General features: G+C 38.7%; 2 protein-coding genes and 1 long non-coding RNA gene across 4 annotated transcripts in view; 2 read left to right on the top strand and 1 right to left on the bottom strand.

Annotated features, from left to right (window-relative positions):
* LOC127942070 (60S ribosomal protein L17) overlaps positions 1-10554 on the bottom strand; it is a 184241-nt gene extending 173687 nt beyond the window's left edge. Inside the window, exon 1 of the mRNA XM_052537623.1 lies at positions 10551-10554. The gene's annotated coding sequence lies outside the window, so the exon portion shown is untranslated. The remainder of the gene's footprint in view (positions 1-10550) is intronic.
* Positions 1-13957, top strand: part of LOC127942062 (transmembrane protein 132C) — a 107101-nt gene extending 93144 nt beyond the window's left edge. Inside the window, exons 6-9 of one of the 2 annotated variants that reach the window (XM_052537604.1) lie at positions 1897-2105; positions 8078-8345; positions 9980-10171; positions 11018-13957. In XM_052537604.1, coding sequence (XP_052393564.1) covers positions 1897-2105; positions 8078-8345; positions 9980-10171; positions 11018-12136 — 1788 coding nt within the window. In that variant the 3' untranslated portion in view covers positions 12137-13957. The remainder of the gene's footprint in view (positions 1-1896; positions 2106-8077; positions 8346-9979; positions 10172-11017) is intronic. The other variant, XM_052537603.1, reaches the window with a different exon arrangement.
* Positions 3254-4819, top strand: LOC127942071 (uncharacterized). Its single transcript, XR_008149252.1, has 2 exons — positions 3254-4294; positions 4368-4819. It is a non-coding gene; the product is annotated as an uncharacterized LOC127942071 (long non-coding RNA).
* Positions 13958-19689: the final 5732 nt, after the last annotated feature.

Below are 19689 nucleotides of genomic sequence, written 5' to 3'. Positions count from 1 at the left end.
TGTAAGCGTCCCTCTCTTCAGCAGTCTTAATGTTCCTGATTAATGCTCTGCCAGGCTGTTTTTGGTGTATATAGATGCTCATGGGAAGGACATGCTGCTGTGAAGTTAGACTGACCATTGTTCTCTGCACACTGTCTGCCTGTACAACCAAACCAATGCCCTTTATGGGCCAAAAGAGCACCTCCAAGGATCTCTGGCTCTCTGAATTTTGTGGGATATTAAAAGAATGCAGTTTTCAATGTAAAACTGCACATTTGTCTATTATGTCATTTATATGGGCAGATCCAGACAGTTAAACAGATGTATCTGGTGTTTAACAGACATAATTGCTGTGTGGGATTATAGTACTATCTAAGTTCACTGCAGTTGTTCATTATTACAAGCCTAGGCGTCATTTACTTTTAGTTACTTTTCCAATGCTGATTTTGTCCCAAATGATTTATGAAATAGCTCACAGCTGCTATATATTTAACTAAGGCAGGACCAATAAGTCATATATTGGTTTTTAATTGTTGATCCATGGTTTTATCCACTGACCTCCAAAATCTATGTGCGTCAGATATAAGAATTAAGATTACAAATTAAATATGTTCAGCTAGTTAGTTAGTTGCCCCCTCAAATCACTATGTACAGTACCTCACTGTGAAAATGAATGTGTATACATTTTTTTTTAAACTTTAAATATGAATCTTTACTACAGACTCAACTGCACAGACTTTATTTTTTAAAACCAAAATCATTTGTACACAACCTAATTACCTGTAATTATATACTACCGCTAAAAATTTTTCAAGATTTTGTTATTGAAAGAATTCCCTCATGCTTTCACAAAGGCTGCAATTATTTGATACAAATTCAGTAAAAATAGTAACATTGGGAAAAATTATTACAATTTCAAAGAACTGTTTTCTGATTTAATGTATACTGTAATTTAATTTATTTGTGATGACAGTTTTAAGTGGCCATTTATCCAGAAATCAATCTACTATTCAGATTACTATACTGACCTTCCTAAATAAACTTGTCATTTAAGTAATTTATGTGTTTTGCATTTCTTACTAAAATCCACCTTTTGACAATTCTGTCATGAAAGTCAAGTCAGTGTGATTTTGAGTTAATTATGTTGTAGCCACTATCACAACATATTACTCATTTCACAAGCTTCAGTGCTCACTGTATAATGGATACTGACAACTAAAGTTAATCACAGCTCATGTAAATGCACCAATGACTTCCCCCAAAGTCACAAGTAGAAAAGAGGTGTTAAACTTCATGAAAAAGTGACATTTCTTTTGGAATCCAGTGTTTTCTGTTTGTCTTTTAAAACAGTTATGCTGTTGGTCCACATCCACATCTGAAGTTTTTTTTAAAAAGTCTTCAATTTGATTGGATGAAATGAAGTTTAGCTAAGAGCAGTATAGATGTTCTACAAAAGAATTACTTGCTGCAATAGAAGGCCATTTTTTTCAGTTTTCTTCTATCCCTCCATCTGCTTAGCTTCTTAGTCTGAGAAATATAGACATCCAAACACTCTCATTATCAACAGCAACTACTCTCCTTCCGACTGTAGTCAGAAATAAATACTTGGACAGGCCAGTCAAAGCCCATCCAATCTCTCATCTTCCTCATTAAAGCTCAGAATGAAAGCGAATAACAGCGGCACAAAAAAACACAAAGGCCAAACTGTTTTTCACATATTGCGCTGATTAGCACAAAAAGAGGCCTCCTTTTTTTTTGTGCTTTCAAAATTTGAAATCATCCCCAGGAAATTGGAGCAAAACGTAGGCTGATACCTTGGCCAGGGCTGCAATTTTCTTTCATTTAGTGCTGCTTTGAATACAGTGTTGCTTGAATGCTTTGTTTGTCTGCTGTCTGATTTGTATCCCTGCCTCTCAGGTGTCCGAAAGGTGCGATTATGTGTACGTCAATGGCAAGGAGACACGTGGGAGAGTGAGGATGATGGTGAACTTCACCTACAGTTACCTCAGTGCTCAGCTGGAGGTGAGCGTATGGATGCCTCGACTCCCCCTGCAGATCGAGATGTCCGATCCGGAGCTCAGCCAGATCAGGAGCTGGAAAGTTCCTGTAGATACTACCAACCAGAGGTTAGCGCTGTTTTTGTTTCACATTTGAACTTGATCATTTGAGAAGGGTTCAGTTTACTATTGAAACATTCTGTAACTTTCAAACCCCTCCCCAGAATTTTCTGATGTTAAATAGCTGAATTTATTTGAACATGAGAATGCATGGCTGCCCACATTTACACATCAGTGACGTTAGATGCTATTATTTCTTATACTATACTATACCGTACCCTAAAGAGGAGAGAAAAGTGTGGAAAAAGTGTTTTATTCCTGATTGTGTGTATCACCTGCAGCCCTGCATTTTTGAGAGTTACACAACTTCTATAAATTTTAATTGAGATGAAAAGAGCCAGGAAACTGTGTTCTGTCAAGTTTCATAATCTTTAGCTGAGGAGAAAACTTCCTGCACAGCCCACCCGTTATGCAATATGGTTCTGCTAGTGATTTGAGAACGCAAAGATTACTGTAAAAAGTCTCTTAGTACTTCACAGCACCGATGATGCTCGAGCTGGCCCGGTGTCAGCCTGTCCTGTCTTTATCAACGCTCTCCTCAGCCGTTTTCATGCTCTGTCGTTCTTGGGTAACAGCAGACGTGTAGCTGAGCTCCCTCTGGAACGCATGACGGAGGTGAAGGGAGGATGCGGACGCTGACTTTTTAATTACCGCTGGGTGGTCTTCAGGCACACCTGCCTCTGACGCACCAGCACCAGACAACACGCAGGTTAATGCTGCCATACACTGCGGATACCCACAAGATAATTTTTAATTACTCTTCCACCAGAAACAATCCCGCCGGATTGACTCATGCATGATAAGTGAGAAATGGATGACAGATGGAATGAGCGGTGGAGAATTTGCAAGGCAAGGATGAGGCTGAGGAATAAGTGTGGTTATACTATTAAGTTGTTTGGTCATCAGTAATGTGTGGTGGTCAGCAAGCAGATGTGTGGGTTGCACAATGATCGCTACTCCATTATCACAGTACGACCAGACCTCCTCTTGCAATCGAAAAAAGTGAATTGAGAAAATGCCATGTAACTGCATTTTAAAAAAGAATCTTGCATATAAGCAAAATCCTTTGAGGCAAGTTCATGCAGCGGGCATTTTCATAACGCCCCCTGGCAGCTCTTTCCTTTGCTGGAAGTTTACATGCAATAGACATGCAAGTACAGGGGGGTATTCCAAAAAGCAGGTTATGTGACATACCTGGGTATGTATAAGGGTAAGTTCGTGGATAACCTCAACGTTCGGTTCCAAAAACAGAGGTCACTTTCTGGGTATGTATGTAACCATAGCAACTGACTCTCTGAAGATAACCTGCTCGAGAGCAGGTTATGTTTCAGTGTAACTTCGTTTCAGAAGGTTGGTGAGCATGGCGTGCCCTTTTGACGAGGATCCTGTGGACGTTGAAGCACAAATTATACGAGGTTTTTTTCATCGGGAGAGGGTTATAAGACCGCGTATTGATGTGTTTGCTTACCCTAATGAATATTTAAAAGAGCGTTATCGTTTTTCAAAAGATTCATTAGTTTATTTAACACGTCTTTTAAAACCGCATATCGCAAATGTGACAAACCGCGGCTCTGCGCTTAGCACAGAAAACATTCTGTGCATAGCACTTAGGTTTTTTGCGTCTGGCCATTTTTTGTACAGTGTGGGCGATTCAGAGCATGTGGGAAAGGCAACTGTGTGTAGAGCCGTTCGTACAGTGTGTCTGGCACTTAAACAGTTGTTACCCACGTTTGTACAGTTCCCTGGCCATAAACCTCTGCTTGTTATTAAAGACGAATTCCACAGAGTGGCAGGTTTGTCCTTTGTAGTAAAATATATGACGCATATTTAATATTTAGTCATATTATTAATATCTATACATGTATTCCTTATGCACACACTTCATACTTCCAAAACTTTCTGTTTCAGGGTTTCCAAATGTAATTGGGTGCATTGATGGCACTCACATTCCTATTAAAGCTCCATCAATAAATGAGGGAGACTATGTTAATAGGAAATCTATTCATAGTATCAATGTGCAGGTAACAACTTAATTTTTTCCCCTTCTTAAAATCATCAAAGTCATTACTTTTTCCACTAACTATAGGTAATATGTGAGGCAACCCAAATCATCACCAATGTCGAGGCAAAATGGCCAGGATCTGTGCATGATGCCAGAATTTTCCGCGAGTCATCATTATGCCAGACATTTCAGCAGGGTATGATTTGCTTTATACAATTTTTGTTTTTTCGTTTTTACTATATTTGTGTTGTACACTTCAATCATTACAGGACAGTACAATGGTTACTTGCTGGGGGACAGAGGATACCCTTGTCTGCCCTATTTAATGACACCCTACCCTGAACCTGAGCCTGGACCACAGACACGGTTTAACCTGGCTCACAGCCGAACACGGGCCAAGGTGGAGATGACTATAGGGATCCTCAAATCTCGGTTTCAGTGTCTGCGTGGGCTCCGGGTTAGTCCAGAGAGGGCATGCGACATTATTGTGGCTTGTGTTGTGCTTCACAATATTGCCACTATAAGAGGAGAGAGCCACCCTCCTTGTATTGAGGAAGATGGCCCAGAGGAACACCGACAGATTTTAGAGGCCAACAGAGACGGAAGACTTTTGAGAGACAGGATTTGTCAAAATTACTTTTATTAGTTTTTTTTGCACTGGTCTGCCAGGCAGTTTATTTCTTCATTTCCTGAAAAACAATAAAAGTAAAATTCATTAAAATGTTTTTTTTTTTATATTGCTTTACACATACATACATACATACATACATACAGATAGATAGATAGCTAGATAGCTAGATAGATAGATAGATAGATAGATAGATAGATAGATAGATAGATAGATAGAGACAGACAGACCACTTTTAACATGCAACAGATTAATATTCAGACAAGTTCTCACCTTAAGGCGATTCTCAAGTAATTCTATTTCAAGTGCTGCTTTTTTAATGAGGAGCCTTTTCTCTTCCATTTGAAGCTGTATAAGGTCCATCTCCATGTCACTTTTTCTTATTTGTTTTTGAAGATGGACCTTATACAGCTCCTTTGCTGGCAACTAAGGTGGAAAAATGTAATAAATGAGATTGTTTGGTCAGACAATAAAATTAAAATATGGACACATGGACACAAATTCTTACCCTGCTTAGATTGTGTGCTGAGGCTGAAGGACCCTCATCTGTGGGCAAATCCCTAGGTATGTACTATGAAAGGACAATGACAGTTTGTTACTCTAATGCAAAAAGGGGCCATACATCATAATGGTATGCATCATACCTCAGTGGATCTACCAGCATTGTCCACTTCTGTCACAGCAGATGTGGTCTCTTCATCGTCATCATCATCTTCATCCTACAAGACAAATATTCAAGTATACATTATTTGGCAAAAAAAAAAAAAAAAAAAACCCTAAAAGTACCTGACAACAAATCACTTACAACTGTGACAGACTGTGTTCTTTCTGGAGAGTCCAATAATACAATCCATATGCAGTTAAATAAAATAAGCCTACATAAATTAATCTTGTTCAAAAAGCCTTTAAGTGACAGAGATAGTAATTTATCAGGATAAAAAATTAAAACAAATCAGAGGTAAACTTACATTTCACCCTTTTTTCACCATCACTTGTGGTGCATAGTATGTGTGATGAACTGCCCCCTGGAATGCCAGCAACCACTGGTCGCCCTTTATTAAGGGACAGAGCCAGCTCCTCAGATGGGGTGAGGGGAGGTGGTGGTGGCCCCCCGCCAGTTAGATGGGCTTCAGTCTTTTTTCTGTTAGCTGCATGACAGAATGAATATACTAAATCCTGTTATAATAATAGTTCAGTAATTGTGTAATCAAATATTACCTTTTTGCAGAATGTTTTTGTGTTTCATTTTGACTTGGCTTAAAGTTCTTGTGGCTCCAGAAGGATTACACCTTATTAAATAAGAAATATACATTATTATTTCAAGCTAAAGAAATAAAATGGCAGGAAAAGTAAATGCGTTCATAGTGATTTAACATATTCAAAAGTATGTATAAGTCATACTTCATTATTTTGCATTTCAATAAAACGGGAGCCAATACCAAATTTGTAATTTAATACACTCACGCATTTACTCTGTCCGTTATTTTTTGCCAAGCCAACTCTCTTGCTTTAGCCGATGCAGCTGTATTGCTTCTTTTTAATATTATTGGCTTAAACTCCTCATAAGCATGCATTAAAACTTCCAACTCCGCCTCTGTGAAATACGCGGCTCTCTTTTTTTCGCTTTGAGTTTCCATGGTGACTCGTGAAATCGGCGATCCATTGAAAATGTCTTTATACATGCACCGTGCACGCGCATTAACTCTGGGTAACCAGTCAGAGGTTGATTAAGCTAACTCTTCTCAGGTGTTTTGGAACCGACATACTCATGGTATGCCTGTTTGGGGTAAATCAACCCAGAGGTTATAGTTTATCAAATGGTAAGTTAACCAAGCTTTCTGGAATACCCCCCAGTTCCTGTCTACTTAAATGAGGAAAGACTGATTCTCAGAATGGTCTCCTTATGCTGTCATGATTCTAGTGTCAAACAAGTCTTTTTGTTGCTCATAGCATCTTGTTTGAGTCTCTGTTATCTGTTATGTCATTGTTTTGTTCCTAATATAATCATTTCATGACTTATGATGATAAATATTCCAAAATATGTGTTGCCACATAGAGTTCTGCAGGAAATAAACTCCAGACGATCATCCATGGAAACTTTTTTTTTTGTAGTGGAAAAGTTGTATTGAATATAATAATGTTCTTCACAATAAGAAAAGCGTGTTTCTTTGCACGATTCTTCTATGCTTTCACTGTAAAAACTCCCTTTTTGATTCTTACTGATACCTGGAAATCCTAGATGAAATATATGAGAGTACATTTTGACTGAATTGTTATTTATGAGTGAGCTGTTCCTTTAAGATATTGGTCGGCTGGTGAGTTATATTCATAAAAATGTGGTACTTGATGAGTCTTAAATTTGCACACTTGCTGTATCATACTGTATGTGCCCTTGGTCTGAGGCCGTGTCTTTCTCAGGTAGTATTTTGAAAGTGGGGAAACATGCGTTTGAGTTGTAAGTCTCATTAAACCTGAGACCTCCTGTGACCTGACATTCCTCAGCTGAGTGCCGCCGGCCCTGTTTATACACCTGCGTTCTGTAAATGTCATGCTGTTCCTACCGTCGGTCAAGCGTTGTTGAGGAAAAGTCTAGCGAAGCGTGACCTCCCCTCTGCTCAAAGCCACCATGTTAACCTGCCACTGCTGTTGTTAGTTATTTTGGATGACGTCGACTCATTAAAAATAATAGAAAAGTCAGTGCTTTGCTACCATTTAATTTTGGTGTATATATATTTTGTGTATATATAATTTTGTGTATAATGTATATATATATATATATATATATATATATATATATATATATATATATATATATATATATATATATATATATATTAATAATTCCTCCATAAAAAAAATAAATACTTAGACATTTAGAATAGAATAGAATTTTTTTTTTCAGCCAACAAATGTTTCGCAGTTTTTTTGTCTTTTCTGCTTGCTTTGAGTGTCAACCAGAATATTCACCCAATTATAATTTCAAATTAAAAAAAATATTTTAATGGATTTATTTTTTATAGAAAATATAATAGAATATTTTTTTTTTTTTAACTTTTCTTTGTTGTCGTCCATCTAATTTAAAAAAAAATTTGAGTATGCATATATACATATGATTTAAAAAATTCTAAAAATGTATTTGAATCTTTGAAAATAAAAAATTGAAAATAAATTAGATTTTACCTAGAAATATTATTTTTCACACCTACTTTGTTCAAATTTTATTTTGAATAATATATTGTATATATAAACTTTTTTTAAAATGTTTGATTATTATTCTAGAATAGAATAGACTAGTCCAGACACAATCGGATGGAATGTAACACTTGGTATTGGTTGCTCTTTTTACTGCAGGTCTGGAGAGGATGCTGGGGTTGAAGGAGCCAAGAAGGATCGGAGCTGTGGTCCACAGTACCAGAGCTCCACCGTCCGTGTGCTCACACACTTTGAGGCTGAGCCAGAGGAATGGCAGGGCCAGCCAGATTTCCTCTTGGGCAGTGACTGGCAGGTGGACGTGACAGAGTTGGTGAGAGACTCTTTAAGAGTGGCGGATGAACGCGTGGCCAAGCTGTCAGGAGAACAGGTCCTCATCGGTCTGAACACTGGCATCACCAAGGTTCAGGTGAGAAACTGGAAGAATGCATGTTTGATTATGTCTAAAAATGACGTGATGTACTATTAAAAAAATTTGTGTGAATATCTCCACAGAAAATTAAGACCACGGCTGCATTAATACAATAATCTACTAAATCTATGGATTTCCAGCATTATAAAAACTTTTTCCATGATTCATTGTTCTAGAATATTATGCAATTTCCTCAACACACCACAACCAGAGCTGCCCATTTTGTCAGGAACAAAACTGACAGTTACAGCTGACTAAGCTGCAGTTCCCTTGTGTTTATACTGCATGAATAAAATGCGAGGATGTCCTTGTTTTCTTTGGAAAATCCTGGCTGTCATTTGTCTATTTCACTGTGCGGATGAGAGGTGTATCAGTCCGAGTTGTGATGTGACACGTGTACGTTGTCAGACGAGAACTAGACAGCACACCATCTCTCACTCTGCTCTATCTCAGCATGTTCTGTCTGTCTGCACATCTCACAGCTCTTATGACAAACAATAATTTCCTTTACGAAGACCTACTAATTAAGGGTCAGTCTGTGAAAATCACACATTATTTCTTACATGTCAACTACACGTCCACACATAAATACACCTACTCAAGTTGAAAGTGCCATTAGAGTGCTATTTGACAGCAATAATATACGCCAGAGCAACAGGTGGAGAGCACTTCGATTTGATCAATTTGCTGAAAATTTAAATCAGATAAAAAGCTCAGTAATGGTGGGATGGAATACGAGTCTGAAAAGCAGTTCTGCTTTATAGATCGAGATTCCTGGAATCAAAAACCCAGCACTTAACCATGGCAAAATTACCAATCGTCCACTTTGCTATCAGAACCGAACTCGCTATTACATTTCCAAAGAGGCCCACCTGTTTTGCAGTTCATTGAAACTAAATTGAATGACTAATTACTTGGAATTAGAAGAGGGAAAATATGTGTGGTTTCCAAAACAAAGTAGACTATTTGGAAGAAAAATGTGAAGTACTGTAGCTAGCACAAACCTATGTTTTATAGATCTATTTATAAAAAGTGGAGCCCTGGGGCAGCATCTTATGCAATATTGGGTAAAGCCCGAGGCTCCCCTTGCTTATTCTTATTTTATTTCGAATTAATAAATCTCTCAATTCAAATGGCAATTTAAAATGCGCCCGAAATGAGAGCAGAATATAAAAATAGAATAGGAATTGTTTCTTTACCTTAACATGGCTTCATTTTAAAGTGGAAAAAGTGTTGCCTGTGGACTTCAAGACAGTGTGCAAAGGATGGTTAGAAGCAAGTGTGGGCCATGCACACTGGTGAAAGTAGAAGTTCCACTTACAGACAGGAAGTAAACGGCTTCTGACACTTCATTATAACATAATGAATTTGGAAATATGGAGGTGGCTGCTTTGCTATTAATTGATCCAGATAGGAAGTCTACTCATCACAGTTCATATCGAAGTCATTTCCTTGCCTGTGTGTCAGATATGCCCGAGGGCGGACAGCTGTCATTTCGATTTTTGACATTGCATGTAGCCTACTCATTTTTTTTTTCATGTCACTAAGTTTGTATGAGGAAGTGGGAGAGAATTTTCAGTTGTTTTACAGTGTTATGTAACAGAAGCATATCTGTCTGCATTCTTATCCAGGTGATGTCCCCGTTGTCAGACTCTGTTCTGGGTGAGAGGATGATCCGGGTTCTGGATGACAGAGTCAGTATTACAGAGCTGGGCGTGCAGCTGGTTTCTGGCCTTTCCTTGAACCTTCAACTCAGCCCAGGAAGCAACAGGGCCATTGTGGCCACGGCTACCACACAGGAGACAATACGCAGTGCTAATCTGGTAGTCTAATTAAACTCTTCACAATCAATAAAAATATGTATGTTATAGTTATAATTTTTAATACAGTTGTTGTTCATGTTGTTGTTGTTGTTGTTTTAAATTATATATTATATATTGTATTATTATTTTCTGTAGTTTTTTGTTATAAATTAAAATAATACATATTTTTCAACATTATTTGTTTATTATTATTATTATTATTATTATTATAAATTTCGTTCATATTAAGTTAATGTTTAATTAATATAATCAATCATATTTTTTTCTATGGCCAATCCATTTTTTATTTTTTTATGTGTAGTGAACAGGATAGCCCGTCCACTGCGAGATCTCATTGAAAATTTCAGCCTCATGCAGTTAAATTGCGAATTGTATTTTGGTTCTCAGGTCACAGTTTTGCATACTTCCATGTCCGTTTCTCAGAAATGTAGGGCTGTTTTATCCATGTGCAGGTGCAATCACTGTAATCACGGTCATTATGGACAAAGTCATTTGACATGGACTGCATGTTGATGAGTAGCTGCGGTTTGATAGTGGATCACGCTGCTCAGGGATGCCCACTTATTCTGAGTCATCTCACATTTAAAACCCTTTCTGATTAGTCTGATTTCACCAATCCTTTACATCGGCAGGGGTTTTCTCTCTTGTCACCGTTGATAGACATAAAATGGGCAGATTGGTTGAATCTCCCGCTGATCAGTGCGTCTGCTCTCTTTGAAATGTGGTTTTGGGGACTTTTAAAGCTTTTGGACGGTCCTGCTATGGGGCTAAGAATCCTGCATATACTTGATGAAAGAAAATTTGCATTATCTGAGAGCATCTGTTCATGTTGTGTTTTCCTTTCAGGAGTCCCTTGTCAGTGCTTGGCTTCAGTTCAGCGATGGCTCCATGACCCCTCTTGACCTCTATAACCCTGCGCATTTTGTCCTTACGGCCACCTCGTTGGATGACCAGGTGGTGACAGTGAAGAAAAGCACCAACTGGAGATGGCCAGTGGTGGTGGCTAAGGGTGAAGGTCAAGGCATGTTGGTGCGTTTGGAAATGTATGGCCCTGAATCATGCCAGAAAACCAAGCGGCGCACAGTTCTGGCCGGAGGCAGTGCAAATGTCCACGTGAAATTTAGCCGTGATGAAGAAACAGGAAACAGCTCGAGCGACAGGAGATACAGACCCAATGCTCCATACTACGGCGGTTCGATCTCAGACATGGAGGCAGGAATCATGAACCGAGGCGCTACCACCATCAAAACCTCCATTACAGGGAAAACAAATGGTGACAGGCTCTCAGCTGGTGATATTCCAATGGATTTCTCTGAATTCCCAGCTCGAGCAGACCTTCCACCTGGACGTAACATGGAGGATGATCTGCTGCAGACTCGCCATGGGCTTACAGACCTGGAAATAGGCATGTACGCCCTGCTAGGTGTCTTCTGCTTGGCCATCCTGGTATTCCTAATCAATTGCGTCTCCTACGCCCTCAAGTATCGCAACAAGCAGCTCCCAGTGGAGGGCCAGGAGACCATGGCTCATGCCCACGACTGGGTTTGGTTAGGCCATGAAACTGAGCTTTTAGAAAGTCAGGCAGGTTTGTGTCTGGACCAAGAGGAGCTGGGTGGCACCATGGACTCCGGGCTGGGACTGGAGGAGGGTAGTCAGCTCCTCAATGGCCTTTCCTCTCAGAAGAGCATTCAAGGCCAGGTCCATAGGTCTGCCTCTGACTCAGGGTGTGCTGGGAGAGATCACAAGAGCGAGTCCATAAACTCACCCACTACCAAAAGGAAACGGGTCAAGTTCACCACTTTCAGTCATAGCAAGCCCAGCAATGGCTGCCCATCCATTAGCCCGCTTCTCATTGGTCAGAACGACATCAAATGGGTATGCCCAGACATAGAACTTGGGGACTCCAAAGAGCTCCGAAATTACATGGAAAGGTTAAACGACAATGCTACTAAGAACACTGCATAGTGGGCTTGTAGTTATTTCTGTATTTTTCAGACAAAAGCGTAGCTCACCCATATGCCTTCTAGGTAAGGGGGTGGTGGTGGCGGGGTGTAGGGGGGGGGGGGGATTGTCCTGACTCTTCTGCACTTCTGACAAACTCACATCTCACCATGAAAAGACAAGCCATTCATCTGGTCTTGTTTCCATGGCAACTGACATGAGGGTTCATCATCAGGAACGAAGGAAAACAGAGATGGTTGTGAAACCGCTGAGGATGTGAGAACATCGGATTATGAGAAATGCTTCAATTGAGATGTCTATATTTTCTTTTTTCAAAGAAGAGGATATTCCAGTTATATATAAAAAATACATATGCTTGTGTTTTTTTTATTTATTTATTACTATTATTTTATCACACTAAAGCCTGGTTGTTGGTGGTCCCTTTTTATGAGTGAATATCTCAAAGAGCTGACATTTAAACATATCAGTCGCGCGCTGGTAACCGATGCATTTCCACATACTGAACATTGACAGGCTCTGACGATGAGTGAGAATACATTTTGTAAGGTTTTAGATATTTTTATACATCTCTGTTCCTGTCCATGTTAGTGCGTCTACTGTATTCCTCCAAAGACTGACTCGCATATGTAAAAGCATGTGAATTCAAAATAGGGACGAAAAATGTCTATTTTGGAACTTTTTCCACCAACAGTTTGAATGAACATGTATATAGTGCAGAAGACTTCTGGGAAAACAGGCAGATAAATGACCCCCCTCGTCTCTTTGAGAGCTGGTGAGCAAATTGTATTGTTGTTGGTAGTATTATCAATATTGTATAATATGTTGTTTACAGTATTAGAATGATAGATGGTATGCACTCCAATTGCTTATGTATGTGTGCTATAGCATTAAGGTTTCTTTTTTTTTCTTTTCTTTTTTTCTTTTTGCTTTGCTTTATTTCCCCATTCTCCTTACTTTTTCCCCTTACAGTGATAGCAGTGTAGGACACGAGATATCCAACCTACCCAAATGACTGTTCATCTGAGTAGCCTAATAATTAGGTTATAGTTAACTGGATTGGATGAGTTTGGGGGTGCAATCCTCAGGTAATGTGATCGATGCAGCAGAGAGATGTGAATACTTTAGTATGAAAATCACAGAACAGTTTATATGTGAATAAATTCATTAGTCAAACACTCTATCTGTATCAGTTGACCATTTTTTAAAGAACTTAATCAATATTCAGTTACCCTAACACAATTTATTTCATAAACCATTTTCTCTTAAGATGTGTGTGCCAACTAATTCCTCTTCTGGGTGTGTTGGCATGATGATTGATCATGCAAATGTCTTATTTAAGACTCTATTAATTAGAATAGTCTAATTAATAGTATAAATTGTATTAATTCTCTCCAATGTTCCCTGCTTGTCTTGTATTTTATGTAATGGGAAACATATCCTTGAAGACCACTGAAGAATACTTGTACGTGAGGAGGTTCATCCATTGTCAGAATAGTCTTCAAGTGTCTAAGAATTTAGTTTCATTTTTTATTGTATTCTTATCTGTGAGCTAAAAAGCACTTCATAATTTTTTTATATATATGCATTACATCACTGGGTTTTCTATTTACATATTAAAGCATCACATCCTGTTGTTCCAGGTTTTACCAGTTGATGGCGCTGAATTCTAACCACAGTTGACTCAAAGGGGACATGCATATTTTGATGGTCATTCTCGCTGACAGGCGCATGATCCAAGTCTCCAAATAAAGGTTACTGCTGAACTATACTGTAAGTCTGCAAGTACAAAGTTGCGACTCAAGCTGCATATAATAAATGTTTTCAAATCCGACTGTGATTTTACTACATTGCACTGCAGTGTTGTTGCGGCATCTGAGCACCATGTAATTCAAAGGTTATTGCAGACACAATAGGACTGGATGTGAGATATAGTCCATTTCTTCGGTCGTGCACATAAAAGGCTCATTAGTGCTAAACTATACAGACAGGATCCTAATGCTGGATGGTGCTGCTCCCTCCTCTGTGAGACAGGCCAGACTAATTAATGATCAGTGCGGTGAGGCTTTACTCCATGTTAATGTGACATTACCATGCAACCTCTTTGTGCTAAATGATTTCATTCATTTAACTGACAGTGATCTGACAATTAACACCTTCCTCATCACATGTGACAAATAAGCTTAGCTCCGCCCCATCAATCTCGGCAAATGTTTGACGTGCCACTTGAGTACGTTTTTGACACGTGCATTTCCAGAGAATGTTTCCTAACTTATTGAAATTTCCCTAAAGTCCTGTTAATTTATCTTTCATTGTGATAACTAGAACGTAAACAAATTAAAGGACGACCATGTCAAAACAACAAAGAGAGGAGAATGGTTTTCCAAAGGCGCACAACTTTATCCAAGGTGGCGTCTGAAACAATACAAGTTCATTAGCGGAAATCATGCGCGGGAGTAATATCGTTCCCGGCGGGACAAGTCTTTGAGATCCAAATTGAGAGGCTGCACACTTAACCCTCAGAGGGATGCTTCTGGAATTGGGTCTGTGTTTTCCTTTTATCTCAGCTGATATTTTGGTATTTGGGTCTCTGTTCTCCACGTCTCGGAGGAATTTACACGAGAACTCTCTAAATTAAATCATGACATTAGCTAGTGTCTGTCAGGAGTGTATTTTAATGCAGCTAATGTCATAGGCTGGTTATTATCTGCATGAAAAGTTTATTTCTTTCCTTTTTCAAGTTCTCCAGATTTTATAAAACAAAGGGTGAGGGGGGAAAAAGCCCTCTCAACCTCCCATTAGCTGATTTTTTACAAAGAGCATCTAGCTGTAATGTTGCCTGCTGATAGTTAACAACGTTGGCGTTGCTGTAAATGTCAACACAGTTGTCAGAAGAATGCCAGCACTGCTCTCACAACAGATGAAGAAGGACATCAAAACCTTCCGACTTGCAAACAAATGTATATGCCGTCTAAAAAACGAAAACAGTAATGTAAAATACATGAAATGGACTTCATTTTAAACTATCCGGTCTATAACTTTACAATAAACCTTTCCAGATTCATCATAAATGTCTGTCAATGCCGATTTAAGTATATCAATCACGTTGGGACTGTGGATGTTGTTGCGCTGGTCATTTTTACACAGCCTCCATGACATAAACATCGGCTTTTACGAGAATTGGCAGCGCGTTTGGATGTTTTTCCGTGTCTACGGGTGTAACAACAAATCATTTTTGGCCTGCTTTTATCTGCTGTTCAAAGAGGAGCTTCTCACTGTTCGACATCTAGTAAAAGCGTGACATACTATTAAAGGAGCTGATAGAAGCAAAGAATACAGGAGACGAGTAGGCTACACGCAGAATGTTGCTCCATTTCACAATTAAAGTTGAACCAATACTGTAGCCATATCTGTCAGCAATATCTTTCCAAGATTGAACATGGCTTAATGTATTTTTCTTTTTCGGATACTTGTACCAGTGTGCCAGGTTTAACGATGCAGTTCCTTCATATGGATGTCTCTTGTTCTTTAAGACAAGACATTTGCTTGAATTGGTGTGAACGCTGAAAAAGGATTATGTGACAATCAGAGCCGTGCAGTTGTAAGATTTCAGCCATTAAGTTGCAATATCTGCTTAGACACCAATATCTGGCCCAGACAATTCTTTGTACACTTAAACAGCACTTATATATAAATGAATTGTTATGCATAAATCAAGTGCTTAAAGACAAGTTCAAATATTCTCTTCTCTTTTAACTGTTAATATACTGTTTTATTTTTGAATCCCAACAAACAGATGTCTTATAAAATATTTTGCTTGAAAATGTGCTCATGCTATCTTTCTTTAAAGTAATTTAGGTTTCCTGTTTTCAGTTGTAGTCCTTGGCCGAAGGGCATCCCAGACACGAGTGTATTAGTGGTCCATAACTTTTGGCTTCTGCAGGTTACATCATTAAACCAGCAGGTGGCGAAACAATGTGAATCATTTCTTCAACTGATTAATACAAAACGCTTAATTTAGGAAACAAACTAAGGGTGCTTCTTAAATTGAATGCTGAATCCTAGTGTTGTCTCTCATAACCTCATATAATCAAACAACCCCAGTGTTGTTTCTTTTTTTCAGCTAATTACATTTTGGGAATTGGAGTCTGAAAAGATTCAAATCAAAAGATTGTGGACGAGTGAAGGATGCAGATGATACACCTGATGCATCATTCAATACAGGCCGAATGAAGGATGCAAAATTAAGACTGGCAGCTAAGGATCCTTCATATTGAGACATCCTTTATGACATGACAGCCTAGATATACAGCCTTAAAAGGATGCGTCCTTGCATTTGAGAAGCACCCTAAGTTAACCAGCTTTATGAATGGGTCATTGAATCATTTGTTGAACTGATTCATTTACTGATTCACTGATTCATTGATTCATTTAGGAATGAAACACCACTAATATATTTCTTCTGTTTTGGTTCAGCTCTCATTTTAATATCACATTCGTCATCATGCAGTTGGTTTGAATTTGCTAGTCTGAAATTCAACAGAACACAACAGACATGGAAATAAGACGTCCTACCATGCACTGATAAATAGCAAATGCAGGCAAAATTAATGAAAAGTTTACATGCTCAGCAGATCACATAGGGAATACGAGGAAAGCCCTTCTGTCAGGGTGGTATGGCCTCTGGCAGAATATTAAATCAATGATTTCTCTATTCAATGCCTAGAGACCATACATATTTATATTGAGTGTGGGAGGATTGTTTGAACACACTGTGCATCTGCAATCAAATTATCGGAGCAAGAAAGAAGTCTCCAGTGCACACTGTCTGCAGAGCAATTATTTTGAAGCAACATAAATTGTTAGTGCACCTATACACAGAGGCCTGTGGCAGAAGAAGGTGGCTCTGTATTTAATGGACCACACTAACAAATCCGATTATCTGTGTCACTGTTACTCTGCTTCATAACCGTACCTCAGGCCTGGCCAATAAATCACATCACTGTCTTCTGGCAACAAAAAGAAGCTCACTTTGAGAAGCTGTATGAACTGAAGCCATTAGCATTCGAGGCAAAACGTGCTCCTATTTCTTTCTGTCTGCCTCTTATGTCAGTGTCGGGGTCTAAATGAAAGCGGCTTCTTCGGGAAATGGAGTTTGTAGCTAAGGGTTGAGAGGTTTCCATCAGGAACACAGGGGAAAAGGCTGGCAGGTCCATTACTCTGCTTAAGTCAACCTGTCCCGCTGTTAGCAGCGGAGCTCATGATAGGTGCTCTCAAATAAAAAACATTTATTTGTTTCCATGTCAGTGCTCCTCAAAGTGCCACCACTTGTCAGCTTGGGAGCAGATATCGCGATAAATAGCGAGGGTCAACTTCCCTGCTGCCTCTTCCTGCTGCTTTGTACAAGTGTAGATGACAAGGGAGCAACTTTAACCAGGAATAACGCTTGGATATATGTACATCAAAGTGTGTATAAATATAGGGGAGTCTTGCTTTCGCTGCAGTGAATTGTTCTGACAGTGGGTTTATTTTTCAAAGGCAGTTTATAGACGCATTCCTTGAAGTCTTGGTTACAGAAAAAGCTATTGAACATTTCTGCCATCAGGAAAAAAAGATACAGTTAATTAAACACATGTTGACCTTTTGTAATAACATGCTCCTATATATATATGAATTAGTAATCAAGGCTTTTGATAATGACTGTCTCTTTGTTTTCACATATGAGTGAGACTCGTGATTCAAAGTCTACAGATGGATTTTTTTTTCCATATGCACTCAATCAAAACTGCATAATTCTGCACACCGTGTCTTGCCTTAAAATATGCTGCGTAACACTGTTTTATGAATATGAATAATGAGAGAAGACCATGACTCAAATATGCACTGGCAGCTCTGAATTAATCAGTTTTCGAGATACCTCAGTCAAAAGATTTTTTTTTTTTTTTTTTTTTTTTTACTTTACAAACCTTAAATCTTTTTATTTTAAATCAGGCAAAGGTCGTTTTTCTTTTTACCTTTCCTTTTTTGTTGTAAAGCCAAGCAAGTCTGATTCAGACTGTATAAAGAGAATTTTAATTTGTTATTAATGCTCCCCAAACCAGTGAACTTTCAGGTTCTCTTGAGGGCAAATATGAGGGTCAAACCTAAACCATCTCTACGGTTGTCCTAAATGCTTTCTGTAATGTTTTTCTGTTTTAAATGTCAAATATAGTACTGCAGCATGTTGTTAGATTAGGATAAGAGAAGTGCATATATGCTGCAGCTGAACTTCACAGACTGATGTAAAACTGCTGGCCTAATCAAATAAGCTGCCTAGTAACCACATAAAACATCTTAGCAACTGAAGGCTACACCCTGGCAGCCTCCCAGAGCGCCTAACCATTATAGCAGTGAGGTGTGCATGGGCAAACATCATTCAGTTTTCCTTCAGAAAATTAAGTGTACTTTGTTGTCCCTGCTTTTGAAATAGATCTTGAAGAAGTCTAAATTCAAAAGTGTTTTGATCCCAGAGAAAAAGAGATGCTGAAAAGTCTTCACATCCTCCAAGAATATCAGAACATTAGCCAAGGTTTTGTTGTCACTGATGGCTGTCATGTCAAGCTGTGCATCATTGCCATTATTCAGAATAAAAACCCTTTATAGCGCTTTAAGCTAAATCACATAATAATGTTCAGTATATCTCTCTCACACACATACTTTAGTCATGATCTTTCTCTAATAGTTTTAGATATTTTTTGTGTGTTTCATCTGTTTCCCATCTTCTCTACATGGTACCATTTTATAGTGTTTTCCAAACTGTCATGTGGTGCACACTGAAGAGCCACATGGGTGGAGCGAGTGTGAATCAGTGTGAATCTACAATTTTCATAGTCATGAAAATAAAGAAAACTTTTTGAATGAGAAGGTGTGTCCAAACTTTTGGTCTGTACTTTATATATATCTGAGTGTGTGTGTGTGTGTGTGTGATTTAGATCAGATGCAGCTATTTTCAGTCATTAAGTTCGCACCCTTTCAAAAAAAAAAAAAACACCCAAAAAGAACAAGTAAGTCAATGTAGGATGCAGAATTTTCTTTTGTTTCTGTTCCTTTTATAGTGCTTAGGTATGTAGGCTTTTTGTTGCTGGGTTTCTGTATTTATTTTTCTCCATTTCATATTCTTGTATTGCTCTTTGAATTTAGACAGATATCTCTCACTGTTCCTATGCTACACTTTAATTGTCATGCACATATTCACAAGCTTGCAGAGTAGAGTCAAACACTATTGTTCTGTCAATCACTCTTTCTCTTTCACAAACAAACTTTTCTGCTAATACCAGCAGTTAACTCCTACAGCAAACTCTCTGACATTCATCACCCTCACACATTTCTCCATCCCCCTCTCCCTCTTACAAACACATATACACAGTGAGGACTATGACACCCATAACGAGATCAAGATGCCATCAGCACATGAAAAGTCCAGCCAGCCCTGGAGACGAAAGAGGACACAGTGACAGCTGTGTGTGCCTTATTCTTCCTCCACCTCCACTCTTCCCACCATTAACTCAGAGCTTCAGCAG

Source organism: Carassius gibelio, chromosome A21, assembly GCF_023724105.1.
Source record: "Carassius gibelio isolate Cgi1373 ecotype wild population from Czech Republic chromosome A21, carGib1.2-hapl.c, whole genome shotgun sequence".
In the NCBI taxonomy this organism is placed as follows: domain Eukaryota; kingdom Metazoa; phylum Chordata; class Actinopteri; order Cypriniformes; family Cyprinidae; genus Carassius; species Carassius gibelio.
The sequence above is the reverse complement of the archived record's forward strand: the minus strand, read 5'-3'. Positions and strand labels throughout refer to the sequence as shown.